At 43.0% G+C, this 17,980-nt stretch overlaps 1 protein-coding gene across 3 annotated transcripts in view; it reads left to right on the top strand.

Annotated features, from left to right (window-relative positions):
• Positions 1–3,222: 3,222 nt before the first annotated feature.
• Positions 3,223–17,980, top strand: part of Zmym4 (zinc finger MYM-type containing 4) — a 119,293-nt gene continuing 104,535 nt past the window's right edge. For all 3 annotated transcript variants that reach the window (XM_040756612.1, XM_040756611.1, XM_040756614.1), the window contains exon 1: positions 3,223–3,607. Coding sequence is in view for 2 of the 3 variants with exons in the window: in XM_040756611.1 (XP_040612545.1) it covers positions 3,569–3,607 (39 nt within the window). In the remaining variant the exon portion in view is untranslated. The remainder of the gene's footprint in view (positions 3,608–17,980) is intronic.

A 17,980-nucleotide genomic window follows, 5' to 3' on the forward strand; every position in this document is an offset into this window, starting at 1 on the left:
GCCATGCTGGGGCTCTCTCTCTGTTTCTCCTTGTGCATCAGGAGGTAGCTCTCAGCTATTGCTCCAGCACCATATCCCTGCCATGATAATGGACTAAGCCTCTGAAATTATAACAAGCTCTTAATTAAATGCCTTCTTTTTTTTCCCCCGAGACAGGGTTTTTCTGTGGCTTTGGAGGCTGTCCTGGAACTAGTTCTTGTAGACCAGGCTGGTCTCAAACTCACAGAGATCTGCCTGCCTCTGCCTCCTGAGTGCTGGGACTAAAGGCGTGTGCCACCATCGCCCCGCCATTAAATGTCTTCTTTTATAAGAGTTGCCTTGGGCCGGGCGTTGGTGGTGCACAATACAGAGAAACCCTGTCTAGGGGGGTGGGGGAGAGTTGCCTTGGTCCTGATGTCTCTTCCCAGCAATAGAACAGTGACTAAGATGGAGTACCAGGAACTAAAAGTTGTTCTAAGAGATTTGCAGGTGTTGACTAATTTAATTCTTCCAGTAACCGATTCCCATATAAGAAAATCAAGTCATAAAATAAACAACTTGATTAATGTCACATAAGTATACACAGACAAGCTAGTATGTGTCTGTCAGACAGATTTGGCCACCAATTTACAGTCTTTATGAAATTTCAAGTATCCCAGGAAGTATATGGCTTTGGATTTTGTCTTGGCCTCTTTGTTTAATGACCTTGAATTAGTCTCTTGTTCTTTATGAAGTTCTCCATAAATTTGGTTATCTCCCTGGTGCTCCCTACATGCTGGCTTTCTTTTTCCTCCTTCTTTTTTTTTTTTTTTTTTTTTTACGAGACAGGGTTTCTCTGTATTGTTTTGGAGGCTGTCGGTCCAGCCTGGCCTCGAACTCACAGAGATCCGCCTGCCTCTGCCTCCCGAGTGCTGGGATTACTTTTTCCTCCTTCTACATAAATAATTGAATAGAATATCTGTAGTATGCTTGTACATTATCTGGGATATGCAAATCATGCCTATCATTTAAGACCCAATAATTAGACCTCTAGAAACTTCTTACTCTGGTGGAGAGCCTTCATCAAGATGTGTGTCAGTCCTGATGATGTTACTAATCTTTTGTGTGACCTTGTGCCATTCACTTCTTATTTGGGCTTTAGTTTCATCTTAAAATATGGAAATGGGCCTGGAGTGTGTGTCTCTGTGGTAGAATGTTTTCTTAGCATGTGTGAAGGAGGTCCCCAGCACTGCAGAAGAAAAATATAGTGTAATTGAACCAAATCAATGCCTTTAAACCATTTTTTTTGTAAACCATTTTTCTTTCTTTTTTTTTTTTGTTTTTGTTTTTTTGAGACAGGGTTTCTCTAGGTTTGGAGGCTGTCCTGGAACTCTCTTTGAAGACCAGGCTTGTCTTGAACTCACAGAGGTCCGCCTGCCTCTGCCTCCTGAGTGCTGGGATTACAGGTGTGAACCTGGCCATTGAAGTTCCATTTTTAAACTGTTAGATTTCATTAGAAGGGAGTATTATGCAGCCTGTTTAAAAAAAAAAAGTGGAAACCATCTTGTCTTTTATTTACCTACATTCTCTGCAAAGGTCTTTTCTTAACCTCTCTATTTGCTTTTGCCCTAGACATGTAACTAAAGATTCTAGGATACTAAAAAAAGAAATCCTTTGGCAGAAATGAATATATTCCTCTTTGTTCTACCCATGAGTAAACCTAAAGATAACAACAGGTCTAAGGGAGGAAGCAAGGACCAGCATGAAAACTTGTAGCTATTTCAATTTTCAGCAGAAGTTCTTGGATTTAAAGAACTGCAAGGTCCCCTTTGACTAAGTATTGCCATGGAGAATGACACCTCTTCAATCTGATACTTAAATTTTTTAAAAAAGATTTATATATTTATTTATTATGTATACAGTGTTCTGTCTGCATATATGCCTCTAGGCCAGAAGAGGGCACCAGATCTCATTACAGATGGTTGTGAGCCACCATGTGGTTGCTGGGAATTGAACTCAGCAACCTTCCTAAGACCTCTGGAAGAGCAGTCAGTGCTCTTAACCTCTGAGCCATCTCTCCAGTCCCATATTTAACATTCTAAAACATTGAGTTCTTTGTGAGTTTCCTATTGTCTCAGCACTCTAAGCACTTGGATGATCGAGGCAGGAGGATCAGGAGTTCCAACCAGTCTGGGCTATACAGCAAACCAGCCCAAACCAACCCAACACCAATCAATTTCTTTGTATTGGATATTATATAGTCCTCTTTTGTGCATAAGCCATCATTAAGGATTCCATTTGGGAAGTTTTATTCCACCTGAGGATTTTGGAACTAGACTAGATAGAGTAATGAATCAAGCTCTCATTCTCCTCAGGTTTCTTCAGTGTGATTCAGGGATGAGAGAGCCCGCTCTCCTTGGATTTTACCGTTTTGACAGTTTGGTTCTTATCCTTCAAGTCAGATTCTCAAGTTACTTCAGTGGAGGCAAAGGATGATACACAGCAGGTTATCATCATGTCATCCCAGGACAGTAACCCTGTTCCTGAAATGTCAGGGCACTTTACATGCTATGCCCTCTAGCTTGGAAGACAGTTTTGCGCATTCAAAATCCTGGAGGAATGCAACACCAGTCTGGGTTCTAGATTCCCACCAGCCACTCAGTTTCTTGAGTTAAATTAATTTACTTCAAATGACCATACTGAAATGCTAACTCTGAAAGCAATGGAGTAGATGGCTTCTTGGATCCTTCCCCATTTCGTTATTCTAAGGACAAATAACTATTGAAGAAATTATCTGCAGTTGTTGGTTCTGTCTTCAAAACCACCGGTGGATCTGGTTTTAATGTTGGAAGTTGGCCCTTGACGCTCTATGCTCTTTTCCCCTTGACAAGCTGTTGGTTTTTCCTTGAGATAATAGTCTCCTTTTCTTTGTGGTTGGGATTCGTCTTGTTCAAAGGGTCACTCAGCATTTTGTCTTTTCAGCAGTATCTCTGTAGTCAGGTGTAGTGTGGTGGTGTGAACCCCTCACTGTCATTTCACCCAGTCCTCCAGGTAGTCCTTTCATTAAGATCTTTCACTCTGCCACCATCCCTTCGTCATGGTCCCTTTAAGGGAGCGGCCATAGTTGAGTGGTGGGAGCAGCTGCTGGCAGCAAAGAGACAAGCAGGATTTGGCCTAGTCTGGGCCACTCAACGCGCACGCTCAGGACCGGGGGCTTGGTGGGAAAGGGAGGAGGGGCTTGTAGTGCGCCTGCGCATCAGGGACGCGCGCAAGGGGCTGGTTTGGAGATCCCTTTAAGAACCACAGGCGGAGGAATTTCTCTGAGAGAAAATAATCCTACTCACGGGGCCCCTTGGAGGCCATTAACCCCCCCGAGTCCCGGCCCCCCTGCCCCGGCAGGCCCTCGTGCCCACGCGCACGCCGGTGGGACCCCAGAAGCTGCGGCCAGCGCGCGGGCCTCCGCCCCCTCGTCACTCCCGCGTCAGGCCCAGCGGGGGCCAAGGGGCCCGGACCGTCGCGAGTGAGGCGCCGTGTCTGCAGTGTGGGCGGGGGCCGAGAGGGGCCGCGGCCGCCGCGCCGGGAGCCGCCGCGGTTCCGAGCGGGGCCCAACATGGCGGAGCGGGAGGTGGAGACCGGCCCCCGAAAGAGGGTAGGTGAGGTGAGGCCGCGGGCGGGCTTCGGACTGCGGGCGGGCGGGCGGGCGGGCGGGAGGGCGGGGGGCGGGGCGCGGCCGCCCCGACCAGCCCGGGGTTCGTGGGTGGCGCGGTGGTCGACGGCCCGAGGGAGGGGCGGCCCGCGGCGGCCCGGGGGTCGTCTCGGCAGGTGGGACAAAGCTTAGTGGCCGGCGGGGAGGGGGAGGGGCGGGGGCCGTGGTCCGCTTGCGTCCCCTCCCTTTCCCAGCTTGGGGGTGGTGCGTAGTCGCGGAGCCTCGGGGACGCCAGGTGTCAGACTCCGCTAGTGCATCCTCGAGGAAAACGGAGTCTGTGGAAGTTTCTCTGGGGAGAGGTCAGGTGGGGCAGCGGTGGCGGGAAGAAGTCGTGGAGGGTTGTCTTCCGAGGAGTTACCGGGAGGGTGCTGCGGGAACACCGACCATAGCCAGTTCATCTTCCTGCTTAAGCTCCCCTCCCCCCTTGTACGTTATCAAGATCCAAAGTGGACATGGTACTCCTCGCCTCAGAAGAAGTTGGGTTGCCGTCTTGTTGTAGGAGGGAGGTTTTGGATAACTACAAATATGTTGTAGTCTAGCTTCTTTACCTGCAGTTTGGAACGTGGAAGAGTGACAAGTTTTGTCGTTTGGAGGAGGTACCCAGCCAGCCTGCCTGCCTAGGGGAAGCCTTTTCTCCATAGGAGTTGTTGAAAGCCTTTTAAAAGTTTGTCTTGAAACTTTTAAAAAGATTTATAATTGTGAGTGATTTTCTTCAGATGAAGAACAATACTATCGATTGATCAATGTTTTTTCAAGGCATTTCGTTTTACTTCCCCTTGCTAGCTTGTTAAAGCATCAAGTTTCCTATCAGGAGTGTTCCTTTTGGGAGTAGTCACAAAATGATGAGTTATTTAAGACAACCTGGCCGGGCGGTGGTGGCGCACGCCTTTAATCCCAGCACTCGGGAGGCAGAGGCAGGCGGATCTCTGTGAGTTCGAGGCCAGCCTGGTCTACAGAGTGAGTTCCAGGACAGACTCCAAAACAATACAGAGAAACCCTGTCTCAAAAAACCAAAAAAAAAAAAAAAAAAAAAAAAGACAACCTGGCGAACACTTAATCTTAAGATGCCACTGAATCTTAACCGAAACGCTTCTTCATTCAGCATAAGTGTCTATTCAAAGATGTATACCGTTCACATACTGACTGTGTGCCTGACCCTGTGTGAAGTGCTTTTGAAGAGTTCAGCCTCAAAACAACTATGCATCCCATTACTGCCTGAAGAAATGTAGATTTATTTCTTATGTTATATAATTAAGTGTGCAAAGTCCAGAGTTTTGATCTGGGATTTGAAAACAGGGTTGTCCTCACCAAATGCTAGTGTTGGATGCCCCTTAGGAGTATTTTTTTTTCTTTTAGTTTTTAAATTTTATTTTCCCAGTGCTGGGCATTGAATCCAGGGACTTTAAGTTCTGGCAGACAAGCCTGTACCACTGAGGTGCACTCCTAGCCCTAGGGAGTTTCTCTTCTTACAATCATAAACGATACACCAGCAAATGTTTTCTCTCAACAGTTTATGAGGAAACTGTTTATAACTATCAAGAAAAGTAAAAACAGTTTTAATTCAGGGTGAAACTGCATACCCAAACTTTTAGATTCTACTATTGACATTTTTTTCTAGATACTTGCTTACCACATAGTTATTCCATCTAGCCATCTCTTTGCCCAGTCACTCTGTGTATAGCTTAGGAGCCTGTTCTGGAACTCACTCTGTAGACCAGGGTGGGCATTTTAGTATTTTTTAAAAATATTTATTTATTTTATGTATATGAGTGCTTTGCTTTCATCCATACCAGAAAAGAGCACCAGATCTCATTAGAGATGGTTGTGAGCCACCATGTGGTTGCTGGGAATTGAACTCAGGACCTCTGGAAGAGCAGCCAGTCAATGCTCTTAACTGCTGAGCCATCTCTCCAGCCCCCATTTTAGTATTTTTAATAATTAAAATTTAATGTTGGGCTGGATGATGTTGGTGCAAGCCTTTAATCCCAGTACTTGGGACGCAGAGACAGGTAGATTTATGAGTCAAGGTCAGCCTGGTCTATAGAGCAGGTTCCAGGATAGCCAGTGCTACACAGAGAAACCCTCGCTCACCCCCTCACCCCTCCAAAAAAGGAATGGTAGTCTTAGATTCGAAAAATGTTAGGTTCTCTTCCTGTTCAATCATAAAATGGATTAAACTGCATAATTGTAAGTCCAAATAGTTCATTTAAAATATTCATATATGCTGGGTGCTGGTGGAGCACATCTTTCATCCCAGCACTAGGGAGGCAGAAGCAGGTGGATCTCTGTGAGTTTGAGGCCAGCCTGGTATACAGAGCAAGTTCCAGGACAGCTAGAGCTACACAGAGAAACCCTGTCTCAAAAAACTGGAAAAAAATTATTATTTTTTAAAATTTATCTAGTTTTATGTACATTGCCTGCATGTGTGTCTGTGCAAGGGTGCCAGGCAGTTGTGAGCTGCCATGTGAGTGCTGGGAATTGAGCCCGGGCCCTCTAGAAGAGTAGTTAGTACGGTGCCATCTCTCCAGCCCCTATTATTTTTATTTTATGTGTTTGCGTCTTCAGATTACATTTGTGTCTGTGTATCTCATACGTGCATAGTCCACAGAGGTCAGAAGATGTTAGAATCCTGGGACTGGAATTATACATGGTTGGAAGCCATCATCCATCTCTCAGATGTGCTCCCCAGCTTTGTGTGTGTGTGTGTGTGTGTGTGTGTGTGTGTTTGTGTGTTTGTGTGTGCGCTCGCGCATGTGAGAGAGAGAGAGAGAGAGAGAGAGAGAGATTCTCTGTGTTGCTTTGGAGCCTGTTCTGGAACTCACAGAGGTCCAACTGCCTCTGCCTCCCAAGTGCTAGGATTAAAGGCATGTGCCACCACTGCCTGGCATCAAACATTTGTTTTAAAAAATGATTCATTTATTTTTATTTTATAAGTGCATACATTTATGTGTATCCCATGTGCATGTCTGTTGCCTTTGGAGGCCAGAAGAGGGTATTAGATCACCTATAATTGGTGTTACAGATGGTTGTGAGCTGCCACGTGGGTGTTGGTAACTGAATCCAGGTCCTCTGCAATAGCAGCCAGCTTCTACATTTAATATATAATTTTTTGTTTTTGTTTTTACGAGACAGGGTTTCTCTGTATTGTTTTGGAGGCTGTCGGTCCAGCCCAGCCTAGAACTCACAGAGATCCGCCTGCCTCTGCCTCCTGAGTGCTGGGATTAAAGGCGTGCGCCACCACTGCCCGGCTAATATATAATTTTTTAATTTTATTTTTATGTGTATGGGTGTTTTGCCTACATGTATATTTGTACTACATTATAGTGGAGTCCAGAAGAGGGGGTTGCATCTCCTGGAACTGGAGGTCCAGATAGTTAAGAAATGTCAGTGGGTGCTGGGAATTGTACTTGGGTCTTTTTTTTTTTTTTTTTTTTTTGGTTTTTCAAGACAGGGTTTCTCTGTGGCTTTGGAGGCTGTCCTGGAACTCGCTTGGTAGTCCAGGCTGGTCTCAAACTCACAGAGATCCATCTGTCTCTGCCTCCCGAGTGCTGGGATTAAAGGCGTGCGCCACCAACGCCCGGCTTTGTACTTGGGTCTTATGGCAGAGCAGCTAGTGCTCTTAACTGCTGAACCATCTCTCCAGCCCTACATCCAATATCTTCAATAGTTTTTGCATCTGTAATCTTTTTTATTGTTGATAGTTTGTTTAAAATGTTAAAAAACATCGATTTCTGTGATACAAATGCTCCACTCATCCAAAATGTTAGATTCCATTACAGGCAGATGGTTGGGACCTGTTAAGTACAGTTTTCTTTCTTGTTTTAAAATTTTTTGAAACAGTCTCATGTAGCCCATGCTGGCCTTCAATTAAGATTTATATCCATGGTTTTATCTTACACTCCTGCCTTCTGCTTCTATTTCCAAGTGTTGGGGTTACAGGCATGTGTTTGCATGCCTGACATGTAATACAATTTTGTTTAAGATGGTTTGTGCTGCCGGCGGTGGTGGCACATACCTTTAATGCCAGCACTTGGGAGGCAGAGGCAGGTGGATCTCTGAGAGTTGGAAGCCAGTTTGGTATACAGAGTGAGTTCTAAGGCTGAGTTCCAAAGCTAGAGAGAAACCCTGTCTCAAAAAACAAACAAAAAAGGTTTGTGCCTTGTTGCAGTTATCTACATAGACCCGTATGATGCGTAAGGTTATTCAATCTGAAATTTCGTGGATGAAGTGAGATTGAAGATTCTTTTTTTTTGTAAAGATTTATTTATTTATTATGTATGGCACAAGACCTCATGATAAATGGTTGTGAGCCACCATATGATTTCTGGGGATTGAACTCAGGACCTCTGGAAGAACAGCCAGTGCTCTTAACCACTGAGCCATCTCTCCAGCCCCCAGGATTAAAGATTCTTTTTTTTTTTTTTTTTAAGATTTATTTATTTATTACAAACACAACACCCTGCCTCCATGTACATCTACACACCAGAAGAGGGCACCAGATCTCATTACAGATGGTTGTGAGCCACCATGTGGTTGCTGGGAATTGAACTCATGACCTCTGGAAGAGCAGTCAGTGCTCTTAACCACTGAGCCATCTCTCCAGCCCAGGATTAAAGATTCTTAACTGCCTTTGATTGATGAGATATATGCCAGGTGTTGATGGTCATTTTGGATAATATGTGCTATTTCTCTTGCCAGACTGGACTCCTTCAGGACAGTACTCATTTTACTGCTTTTTGCAGAGTATTTATGACCTTCACTTAAGAGGTGCTCAAAGGGCTCTTACTGATTTGATTTTTATAAAGGGGCTTTTTCTTTTCTTTTCTTTCTGACCCAGGGCTTCTCTTTGCAGCTCTTGTTGTCCTGGAACTTGCTCTGTAGACCAGGCTGGCCTTGACCATAGAGATCTACCTGCCTCTGTCTCCTGAGTGCTGGGATTAAAGATGTGCACCACCAGCACCTAGCCAAAAGAATTTATTTGTTGATCTATTTTATGTGTTCAAATGTTTTGTCTGCATGTATGTATGTGTACCATGTGCATGCCTGGTGCCCATAGAGGTCAGATGAGAGTATCGGATCCCCTGAAACTAGAGTTACAGAGATTGTTAGCCATCATGTGGGTACTGGGATCCCAACCCCCAAGACCTTGCAAGAACAGAGAGTACTTGTAAATACTGTGCCAACTTTCTAGTCTTCAAATTTATTTTCTGGGACAGGGTCTTACTACCTGGCCCAGGTACCCTTGAACTTTCTATATAGACTGAACTGACCTGGAACTCATGGAGATCTACTTGCCTCTGCCTCCTGAGTTCTGGGTCTAAGGGTGTATGCCTTTAAACTGTCATTTTAAATTATGTGTACATGTTTGTTTCTGTGAATGCAAGTACCCTCAGAATACAGAAGAGGGTGTTGAATCACCTTGGAGCTGGAGTTTATAGGCAGTTGTGAGTTTTCTGACATGGGTGCTGGTAATCATACTCAGCTCCTATGAAAGCACAGTATGCTATTAACCACTGAGCTGTCTTTCCAGCCCCGGATTTAGGAATTGTAGTGATTGTACTGGATTATGTTTAAAAGGGAGAGTGATTTATTTTATTTGTTTTTTGAGACAGGGTTTCTTTGTAGCTTTGGAGGCTGTCCTTGAACCTACTCAGTAGACCAGGCTGGCCTTGAACTCACAGAGATCAGCCTGTCTCTTCCTCCTGAGTGCTGGGATTAAAGTTGTGGGCCACTACCACCAAGCATGAAGAGTAATTATTTTTACAGATTTATTTATTCATGTATTTTATGATATGAGTGCTCTGTTCTCATGCACACCAGAAGACAGAACCATGTCGCATTACAGATCATTGTGAACCACCATGTGGTTGCTGGGAATTGAACTCGGGACCTCTGGAAGAGCAGCCAGTGCTCTCCTTAACCTCTGAGCCATTTCTCCAGCCCCCTGAATTATAATACGAGAAGAGGAGTGGATGTATTAATAATATTACCCTTCTATGTCTATTACACAGAGAACCAAGTCCATACCTTTATGTGTATGGGTAAAAGTCAGCATTTCTTTCTTTGTCTTACACTTTAAAACAAGAGCAGGAGCCGGACGTTGGTGGTGTACTCCTTGAGTCCCAGCACTTGTGAGGCAGAGGCAAGTGGATCTCTGTGAGTTTGAGGCTAGCCTTATCTACAGGTCAGGTTCCAGGATGGCCAGGACTGCACAGAGAAACCTTATCTTGGAAACAAAGAAAAACCAAGGTAATTGGGAAATTATTTGCGAATTATTTTAAAATTATAAGACCTTTCTTTTCTTTTTTTCTTTTTTTGGTTTTACGAGACAGGGTTTCTCTGTATTGTTTTGGAGGCTGTCGGACCAGCCCGGCCTCGAACTTACAGAGATATGTATATATATGAACTTAGAGAAAGCTGTGGCTGGCCCTTGTCAGGCTGTTACTTTTCTTTTGATAGAGATAGAAAGACATGAGAGTGTAAGAGTAAAGTTTTGTGAAAAGTAAAGAAATACTTGTATTATGTTAAATTCAATTATATTAGGTTAATAAAGTATACTGGACTAGAATGGCCCAGCAGTTAAGAGTATTGATTGTTCCCTCACAGGACATGAGTTTGGTTCCCAGCACCCACATACATGGTCTTTCAACCATCTATAACTCCAGTTCCAGGGGAACCAGTGCCCACTTCTATCCTCTGCAAGTGGCAGGCACACAGTACATGCAAAACACTCATCTGTATAAAATAAAGGTAAATTGTCAGGTGGTAGTGGCATCCACCTTTAATCCCAGCACTCTGAAGACAGAGGCAGGCGGATCTGAGTTCTAGGCCAGCCTGGTCTACAGAGCAAGTTCCAGGACAGCCAGAGCTGCATAGAGAAATCCTGTCTCAGACAATGAAAACAAAACAAAAAGCCCTTCTGGACCAGATGGCTCAGCTGCTAAAGTAGTGTTACTGCTCTTCCAGAGGATCTGGGTTCAGTTTTTAGTATTTTTAGTATCGGTGGTTCAACCAGTCCTAACTCCGGGTCCTGGATATCCAGTGCCTCTGTCCTATTTGGGCACGTGGTGCACATAAACTGTAATTTTTTTTAAAACTCTTTAGGGGCCGCCACCCAGCTCCCACATAAATACACAGAAGCTTCTTTTCTTCTTTTTTTCTTCAAGATAGGGTTTCTTTGTATAACATTCCTGGCTGTCTTGGAACACACTCTGAAGACAAGGCTGACCTCCAACTCCCAGAGATCCACCTGCCCCTGCTTTCTGAGTGCTGGGATTAAAGGCGTCCGCTGCCACTGCCCAGCACTCTTTTTTATGGATGCTGGGCCTTAGCTTTTCTTAAATTATCCCATTTATGGTCTACAGAGGGAGTTCCAGGACAGCCAGGGCTACACTAGAAACCCTGTCTCAAGAAAACTGGAAAAAAAAGTCCTATCTACTTTTTATCTCTGGGCTTTTATCTTTCTCTTATCCCCCCCCCCCCCTTTTTCTCAGTTGCTGGTTGTGTACTGGGTGGCTGGCCCTGATGTCTTCCTCTTCTCCTTTTCTTGCTCTTTGAACCTCTCTTCCCAGATTTCTCCTATTTATTTTCTCTGTCTGCCAGCCCCACTTATCCCTTCTCCTGCCTAGCTATTGACCACTCAGCTCTTTATTAGATTAATCAGGTGTTTTAGGTAGACAAAGTAACACAGCTTCACAGAGTTAAACAAATGCATTATAAAAGAATGCAGTATATTGGGGCTGGAGAGATGACTCAACGGTTAAGAGCACTGGCTGCACCCACATGACAACTCACAACTGTCTTTAACTCCAGTTCCAGGGGATCTTATACCTTCACACCAATGCACATAAAATAAAGTTAAATTGTTAAAAAAGAATGTGATATGTTGAGGGGTGTTGTTAGCACATGCCTTTAATCCCAGCACTTGGGAGACAGAGGCAGGTAGATCTCTGTGAGTTCGAGGCCAGCCTCAAACAGAGCGAGGCCAACCTCGAACAGAGCGAGTTCCAGGACAGCCTCCAAAGCAACACAGAGAAACCCTGTCTCGAAAAAGCAAAAAAAAAAAAAAAAAAAAAAAAAAGGACTGCAAGTATGCAGAAACACGAAATAGCAGGAAGAGATCATGATTGATATTTGATTGGATAACAGATGTTCGTTTTGCATGTTTTAACATTTTATGATTAAAATATTTAAAGAGTTGATTTTGCTTTCTTAATATTTTATTTTCACTTATTTTTGTTTTAGAAAGGGTTTTTGTGTATGTACCTAGTTAGCCTGGCTGGCTTCACACTCATAGTTGACTCACCTGCCTCTACCTGTTTAGCACTGGGATTGCAGGCATGTACCATCATACTGAGCTGAACAAGAAAAATTGTGGCTCCTCCCAACCTCCAGAGCATTCTCCAGAATGGACTTTAACAACATCTATTTGGGGCAGTCTGTACTTCCTTTTTTTTTTTCTTTTGTTTTCTGAATCATGTTTCAAAAGACTCTTCCATCCTGTTAGCTGGTTGCAGAGTCACATTCAGTGGTTTTCTTTTCTTCTCTCTTTGAATAAAGGGTCTCATTATATGGGTCTGGGTATTCTGGAACTTGCAATATAGAGCAAGTAAACTTATAGCAGTTAGCCTTTTCTGAGTATGACACTAAGCCTTGCCCCCCTTTTCTATTTTTGTTTGAGTATATCTGCACTTTCACATGCCAATCTCTGGCTTAATTTCCTAGGTTTCCCATAACATATTATTACCATAATACATTGGCTCAATTTTGGAGAGTACGAATAAGAAATCAAGGTGTTGGGCTGGAGAGATGACTCAGTGGTTGAGTTAAGTGGTCGTCTATGGGAAGATCCAAGTTCATTTCCTAACACCCACATGGAGGCTTAGAGCCACCTGTAACTCCAGTTCCAGGGGACCCAATGCCCTCTTATGGTCTCTCTGGGAGCTGAATACATACGGTACACATACATGCATGAGGCAAAGTACTTATACACATAAATAATTCTTAAAAAATTAAAAATAAACTGGTCAGAATTAAAAATAAGATGAATGGTAGTAGGCAGGCAGATCTCAGTGAATTGGAGGTCAGCCTAGTCTACAGAGGGAGTTCCAGGACAGCCTCCAAAACAATACAGAGAAACCCTGTCTCGAAAAAAACCAAAAAAAACCCCAAAAAAACCAGAAACAAACAAACAAAAAAAAAACTACACAGAGAAACCCTGTCTTGAAACAAAAGAAAACAAGAACTCCAAACCAAATCAAAACAAAGAACAAGAAAAGAAAAAACAAAAAAGAAATTAATGTGTCAACTAGGCCATGTGTTCTCTGAAGGCCTTTGGTGGCCGTTGGTACTCCTTGGGGTAGCAATCCTGTCATTGCTTCTGTCTTCATATAGTTGTCTTTCTATGACTATCTGAACTTAGGTTCTGTCTATGTGGTCCTGGTTGTCCTGGAACTTACTTTGTAGACTAAACTGGCTTCAGGCTCTCAGAGATCTGCCTGTCTCTGCCTCCCAAGTTCTGGGATTAAAGGCTTGTGTTGTTCCTTTGCTTTTTTTTTTTAAGATTTATTTATTTATTTATTATGAATACAACATCCTGCCTCCATGTTTGTCTGCAGGCCAGAAAAGGGCACCAGATCTCATTGTGGGTGGTTGTGAGCCACCATGTGGTTGCTGGGAACTGAACTCAGGACCTCTGGAAGAGTAATCAGTGCTCTTAACCTCTGAGCCATCTCTCCAGCCCTCCTTTCCTTTTTTTAAAATTTCTTATTATTTTTAAGTTTTGTGTGTGTGTGTGTGTGTGTGTGTGTGTGTGTGTGTGTGTGAATGTGCATACATGAGTACAGTGCATTTGGAGCCAGAAGAGGACATGGGTCCTTAAAACTAGTTAAATGCGGTTATGAGCCACCCAACATGTGTTTGCTGGGAACTGAACCTGTATCATCTGGAAGATCAGTCAGTGCTGAGCCAACTCTCCAGTCCCCATATTATGAATTTCTGGTGTAGATCCCAGTTAAGCTTGCAACAGTCTTTAAGGTGGTGAGATTTAGAATTAGTATATTGAATTTATATTGAATTACATCAAATGTGTTCTAGAATTTTTGCAGTGCTGGAGATCATATATTGTGTATTCATACACAGTAGACACATATTCTATTTCTTTCTGAATTTCATTATTTATATTTAAAAATTACCTTAAGTCTTTTATGTATTAAAATACACACAATATCAGGTGGGCATGGTGTCACACAACTTTATTCCCAGCACTCAGCAGGCAGAGGCAGGTGAATCTCTGAGTTTGAGGTCAGCCTGGTCTACATAGCGAGTTCAGGCCAGCCAGGGTTATTTTGAGAGACCTTGTTTCCAAACACACACACACACACACACACACACACACACACACACACACACACACACACGCACACACGCACACACACACAGAATTAAGATAGTCACAGTAAGATAAAAATCATACTACTTAATGAAGACTCCTAAACAATTGAACTTAGAGAAGCAGAGGACAGTTTTCAGACCCTGGGAGGTGGGATGATCTTGACCAAATAATAGGAAGTTGCAGTTAGAAAGGAGCAACAAATGTTAAGTATTTATAGTGATGGATATGTTAAATTTGTTTTTCATTTTACTATGTGTGTATATGTGTGTCCTCTGGGGGTTAGAGGACAACATTGACAGTCAGTTATCCTGCCAGGGATCAAATTCAGGTGTTGAGGCTTGGTACCTACCATCCTTACCTACCAAGTCTTCTTCTTGACCCAGTAAGTTAAGAGACTTCCTTTCTTCCTTTCTGCTCCTCGTCCTCTTCTTCTTCCTCCTCCTTTTTTTTTTTTTTTTAATATATATGACAGTGTTTCAATCTGTATCCCCAGGCTGACTTTGAACTCATAGAGATCTGTCATCTTAGCTTTCTGAGTATTGGAATTACAAGCATCAACCAGCATCCCTTTCTTTTTTGAATGTAAGGCTTTTGTTTGTTTGGTCTTTCTTTGGAAATTAGTACCACAGTTGTGAAATGAACAACCCCTAAAATGAACATTTAAATCGAACTGTATTGCTTACTACATTGAAGTAAATATCCATTCATGGTAATTCAGGTACCTTTGATTGTTGATCTCACGATTATACATTCACGCAAGCTGTTAGGTGGAGCTTTCTGTGTTCTACCAGTCAGCTCTGTCCTGCCAGCTGGCTCCCAAAGAAACACACAGAGACTTATTAATTAGCTTAGGTTTGCTACTAACTAGCTCTTTCAACTTAAAATTTTTTTTTTGTTTGTTTTTTTGAGACAGAGTTTCTCTGTGGCTTTGGAGGCTGTCCTGGAACTTGCTCTTGTAGACCAGGCTGGCCTTGAACTCACAGAGATCCGCCTGCCTCTGCCTCCCGAGTGCTGGGATTAAAGGCGTGTGCCACCAACGCCTGGCCCTCTTTCAACTTAAATTAACCCATATATCTTATCTATATTCTACCACATGGCAGTACCCTTCTTCAGCCAGGCATATTCATCTCCTGCTTCCTTTGCATCTTCTCTGGTGGCCTCACCCCCTTCTTTGCATTCTCTTTTTGTCTGAAAGTTCTTCCTAACCTCTACCAGCCTAGCTATTGGCCATTTAGTCCTTTATTAAATTAACAAGAGTAACAAATATTCACAGTGTACAAAATGATTGTTTCACATCATCAAGCCATACAGAAAAGAGGTAATATTAATCTATCACAGGGAAATTAGAATGCTGATCATATATATTTTAATTTTCTTATTATCTGTCCTTTTAAGTTACAAACTATTCTTAGAACAAACCTCAGTATCAACATCAGCACTTTGAGCTGTATTTGCATCATATTTCTCTATTTTACAGAACAATGAATTCTTGGTTACAAAAGAGGATTTATTTTTGTACCTGTCTTTTTTTTGTTTTGTTTTTTCGAGACAGGGTTTCTCTGTATTGTTTTGGAGGCTGTCCTGGAACTTGCTCTGTAGACCAGGCTGGCCTCGAACTCACAGAGATACGTCTGCCTCTGCCTCCCGAGATCTGGGATTAAAGGCGTGCACCACCAACGCCCGGCTGTACCTGTCTTTCATGGCCCCTATCCCCTTTGATGGGTCTGCTAATTTACTTGATTCAGTCATTCCATAGTGTATACGTAAAGACATCGTTACATACCCAATAATTATATGTAATTATAAGTAAAAGGAAAAAAGTACACATAAATTTTAACTTTTTTCTTTCTCTTTTTCTTTTATCTCTTTTCTTTCTCTGTTTCTCTTTCTCTCATTCTGTCTTTGATCAGGGAGGTCCTTTTTTAAAGATTTATTTATTTATTACATATACAGTGTTCTGCCTACCTGCCAGAAGAAGGCACCAGATTGAATTATAGATGGTTGTGAGCCACCATGTGGTTGCTGGGAATTGAACTCAGGACCTCTGGAAGAGCAGTCTTAACCTCTGAGCCATCTCTCCAGCTCCCAGGGAGGTTCTTTTGTATGCTGTAAATATATGTTCCTCTTATTGGTTGATGAATAAAGCAGTTTCTGCCAGTGGACGGGCAGGATGTAGCCAGGCAGGAAGTATAGGCAGGGCTACCAGACTAGGAGACTGCTGGGAAGAGAAATGCAGAGTGTTGCTAGGGAGATGCTATGTAGCCACCAGGAAGATAGGATGTCTGGACATTGTCCAATAAACCAAGACCAATTGGAGATACATAGTTTAATAGAAATGGATTAATGATTAAGAAAGAGCTAGCCAATAAGAAGCCTGAGCCAAGCCGTGCGTTGGTGGCGCATGCCTTTAATCCCAGCTCTCGGGAGTCAGAGGCAGGCGGATCTCTGTGAGTTCGAGGCCAGCCTGGTCTACCGAGCGAGTTCCAGGACAGCCTCCAAAGCCACAGGGAAACCCTGTCTCGAAAAACAAAAAAAAAAAAAACAAAAAAAACAAAAAAAAAAGAAGCCTGAGCCATTGGCCAAATAGCTTATAATTAATATAAGCCTCTGTGTGTTTATTTGAGACTAAATGCTACAGGTTTGGGCAGGACAGAAATTCCGTCTATAGCCCCCCCCTTTTTTTTTTAAAGATTTTATTTATTTATTACATATACACCAGATTGAATTGTAGATGGTTGTCAGCCACCATGTGGTTGCTGGGAATTGAACTCAAGACCTCTGGAAGAGCAGTCAGTGCTCTTAACCTCTGAGCCATCTCTCTAGCCCCCCCCCTTTTTTTTTTTTGAGACAGGATTGCTTTTTGTTTTTTTTGTTTTGGTTTTTTGAGACAGGGTTTCTCTGTGGCTTTGGAGCCTGTTCTGGAACTAGCTCTTGTAGACCAGGGTAGTCTCGAACTTACAGAGCTCCACCTACCTCTGCCTTCCAAGTGCTGGGATTAAAGGCATGCGCCACCACTGCCCAGCCAGGATCTCTTTTTACCTTGTCTGTCTTGGAACTTACTATGTAGGTCAGGCTGGCCTGGAACACAACAGATTCATCTGCTTCTACATCATGAGTGCTGGGTTTTAAAGGCTACCATGCCCAACTATATAATTCAGGGGGTTGGAGAGATGCTTCAAAGGTTAACACCACTGGCTGTTCTTCCAGAGCTTTTGAGTTCAATTCCCAACAGCTACATGGTGGCTTGTAACCATCTATAATGGAATATGATGACTTTCTCTGGCATAAAGTCATAGATGCAGATATAGCACTCATATACATAACATAAAAAACTTTAAAAATGTGCAATTCAGTGGCTCCGTAAGTACATTCATAGTGTAATGTAATAATCACCACTTACTTTAGCCAGCAGTCATTCCATATAGTTTTCTTCCTATCCCTGGCAAACCTTAATCTATTTTCTGTCTCTGGTGGATATTTCATGTGAGTGGTATCATGTATTTGTACTGTAGAGTCTGATTTATTTACTCAGCATAACATTTTCAAGGTTATGCCAGTTGTCACATGTATCAGATTTTTCCATTCCTTTTTATGCCTGGAAAAAAAATATCATATAGCCGGGCGGTGGTGGCGCACGCCTTTAATCCCAGCACTCGGGAGGCAGAGGCAGGTGGATCTCTGTGAGTTCGAGGCCGGGCTGGACCGATAGCCTCCGAAACAATACAGAGAAACCCTGTCTCGTAAAAACAAAAACAAAAACAAAAAAATATATATCGTATATACCAGATTTTATTTTTTCATTCATCAATTGGTCATGTAGGGGTATCTGTTGTAATTCTTGCAAACATTGTTGTAAAGTATCCAAGTCCCTGCCTTTCATTGTTTAGGATACATACTTGGCAGTGGATTTGCTAATTTATATG

Source organism: Mesocricetus auratus, unplaced genomic scaffold (assembly GCF_017639785.1).
Source record: "Mesocricetus auratus isolate SY011 unplaced genomic scaffold, BCM_Maur_2.0 Super-Scaffold_100014, whole genome shotgun sequence".
NCBI lineage: Eukaryota > Metazoa > Chordata > Mammalia > Rodentia > Cricetidae > Mesocricetus > Mesocricetus auratus.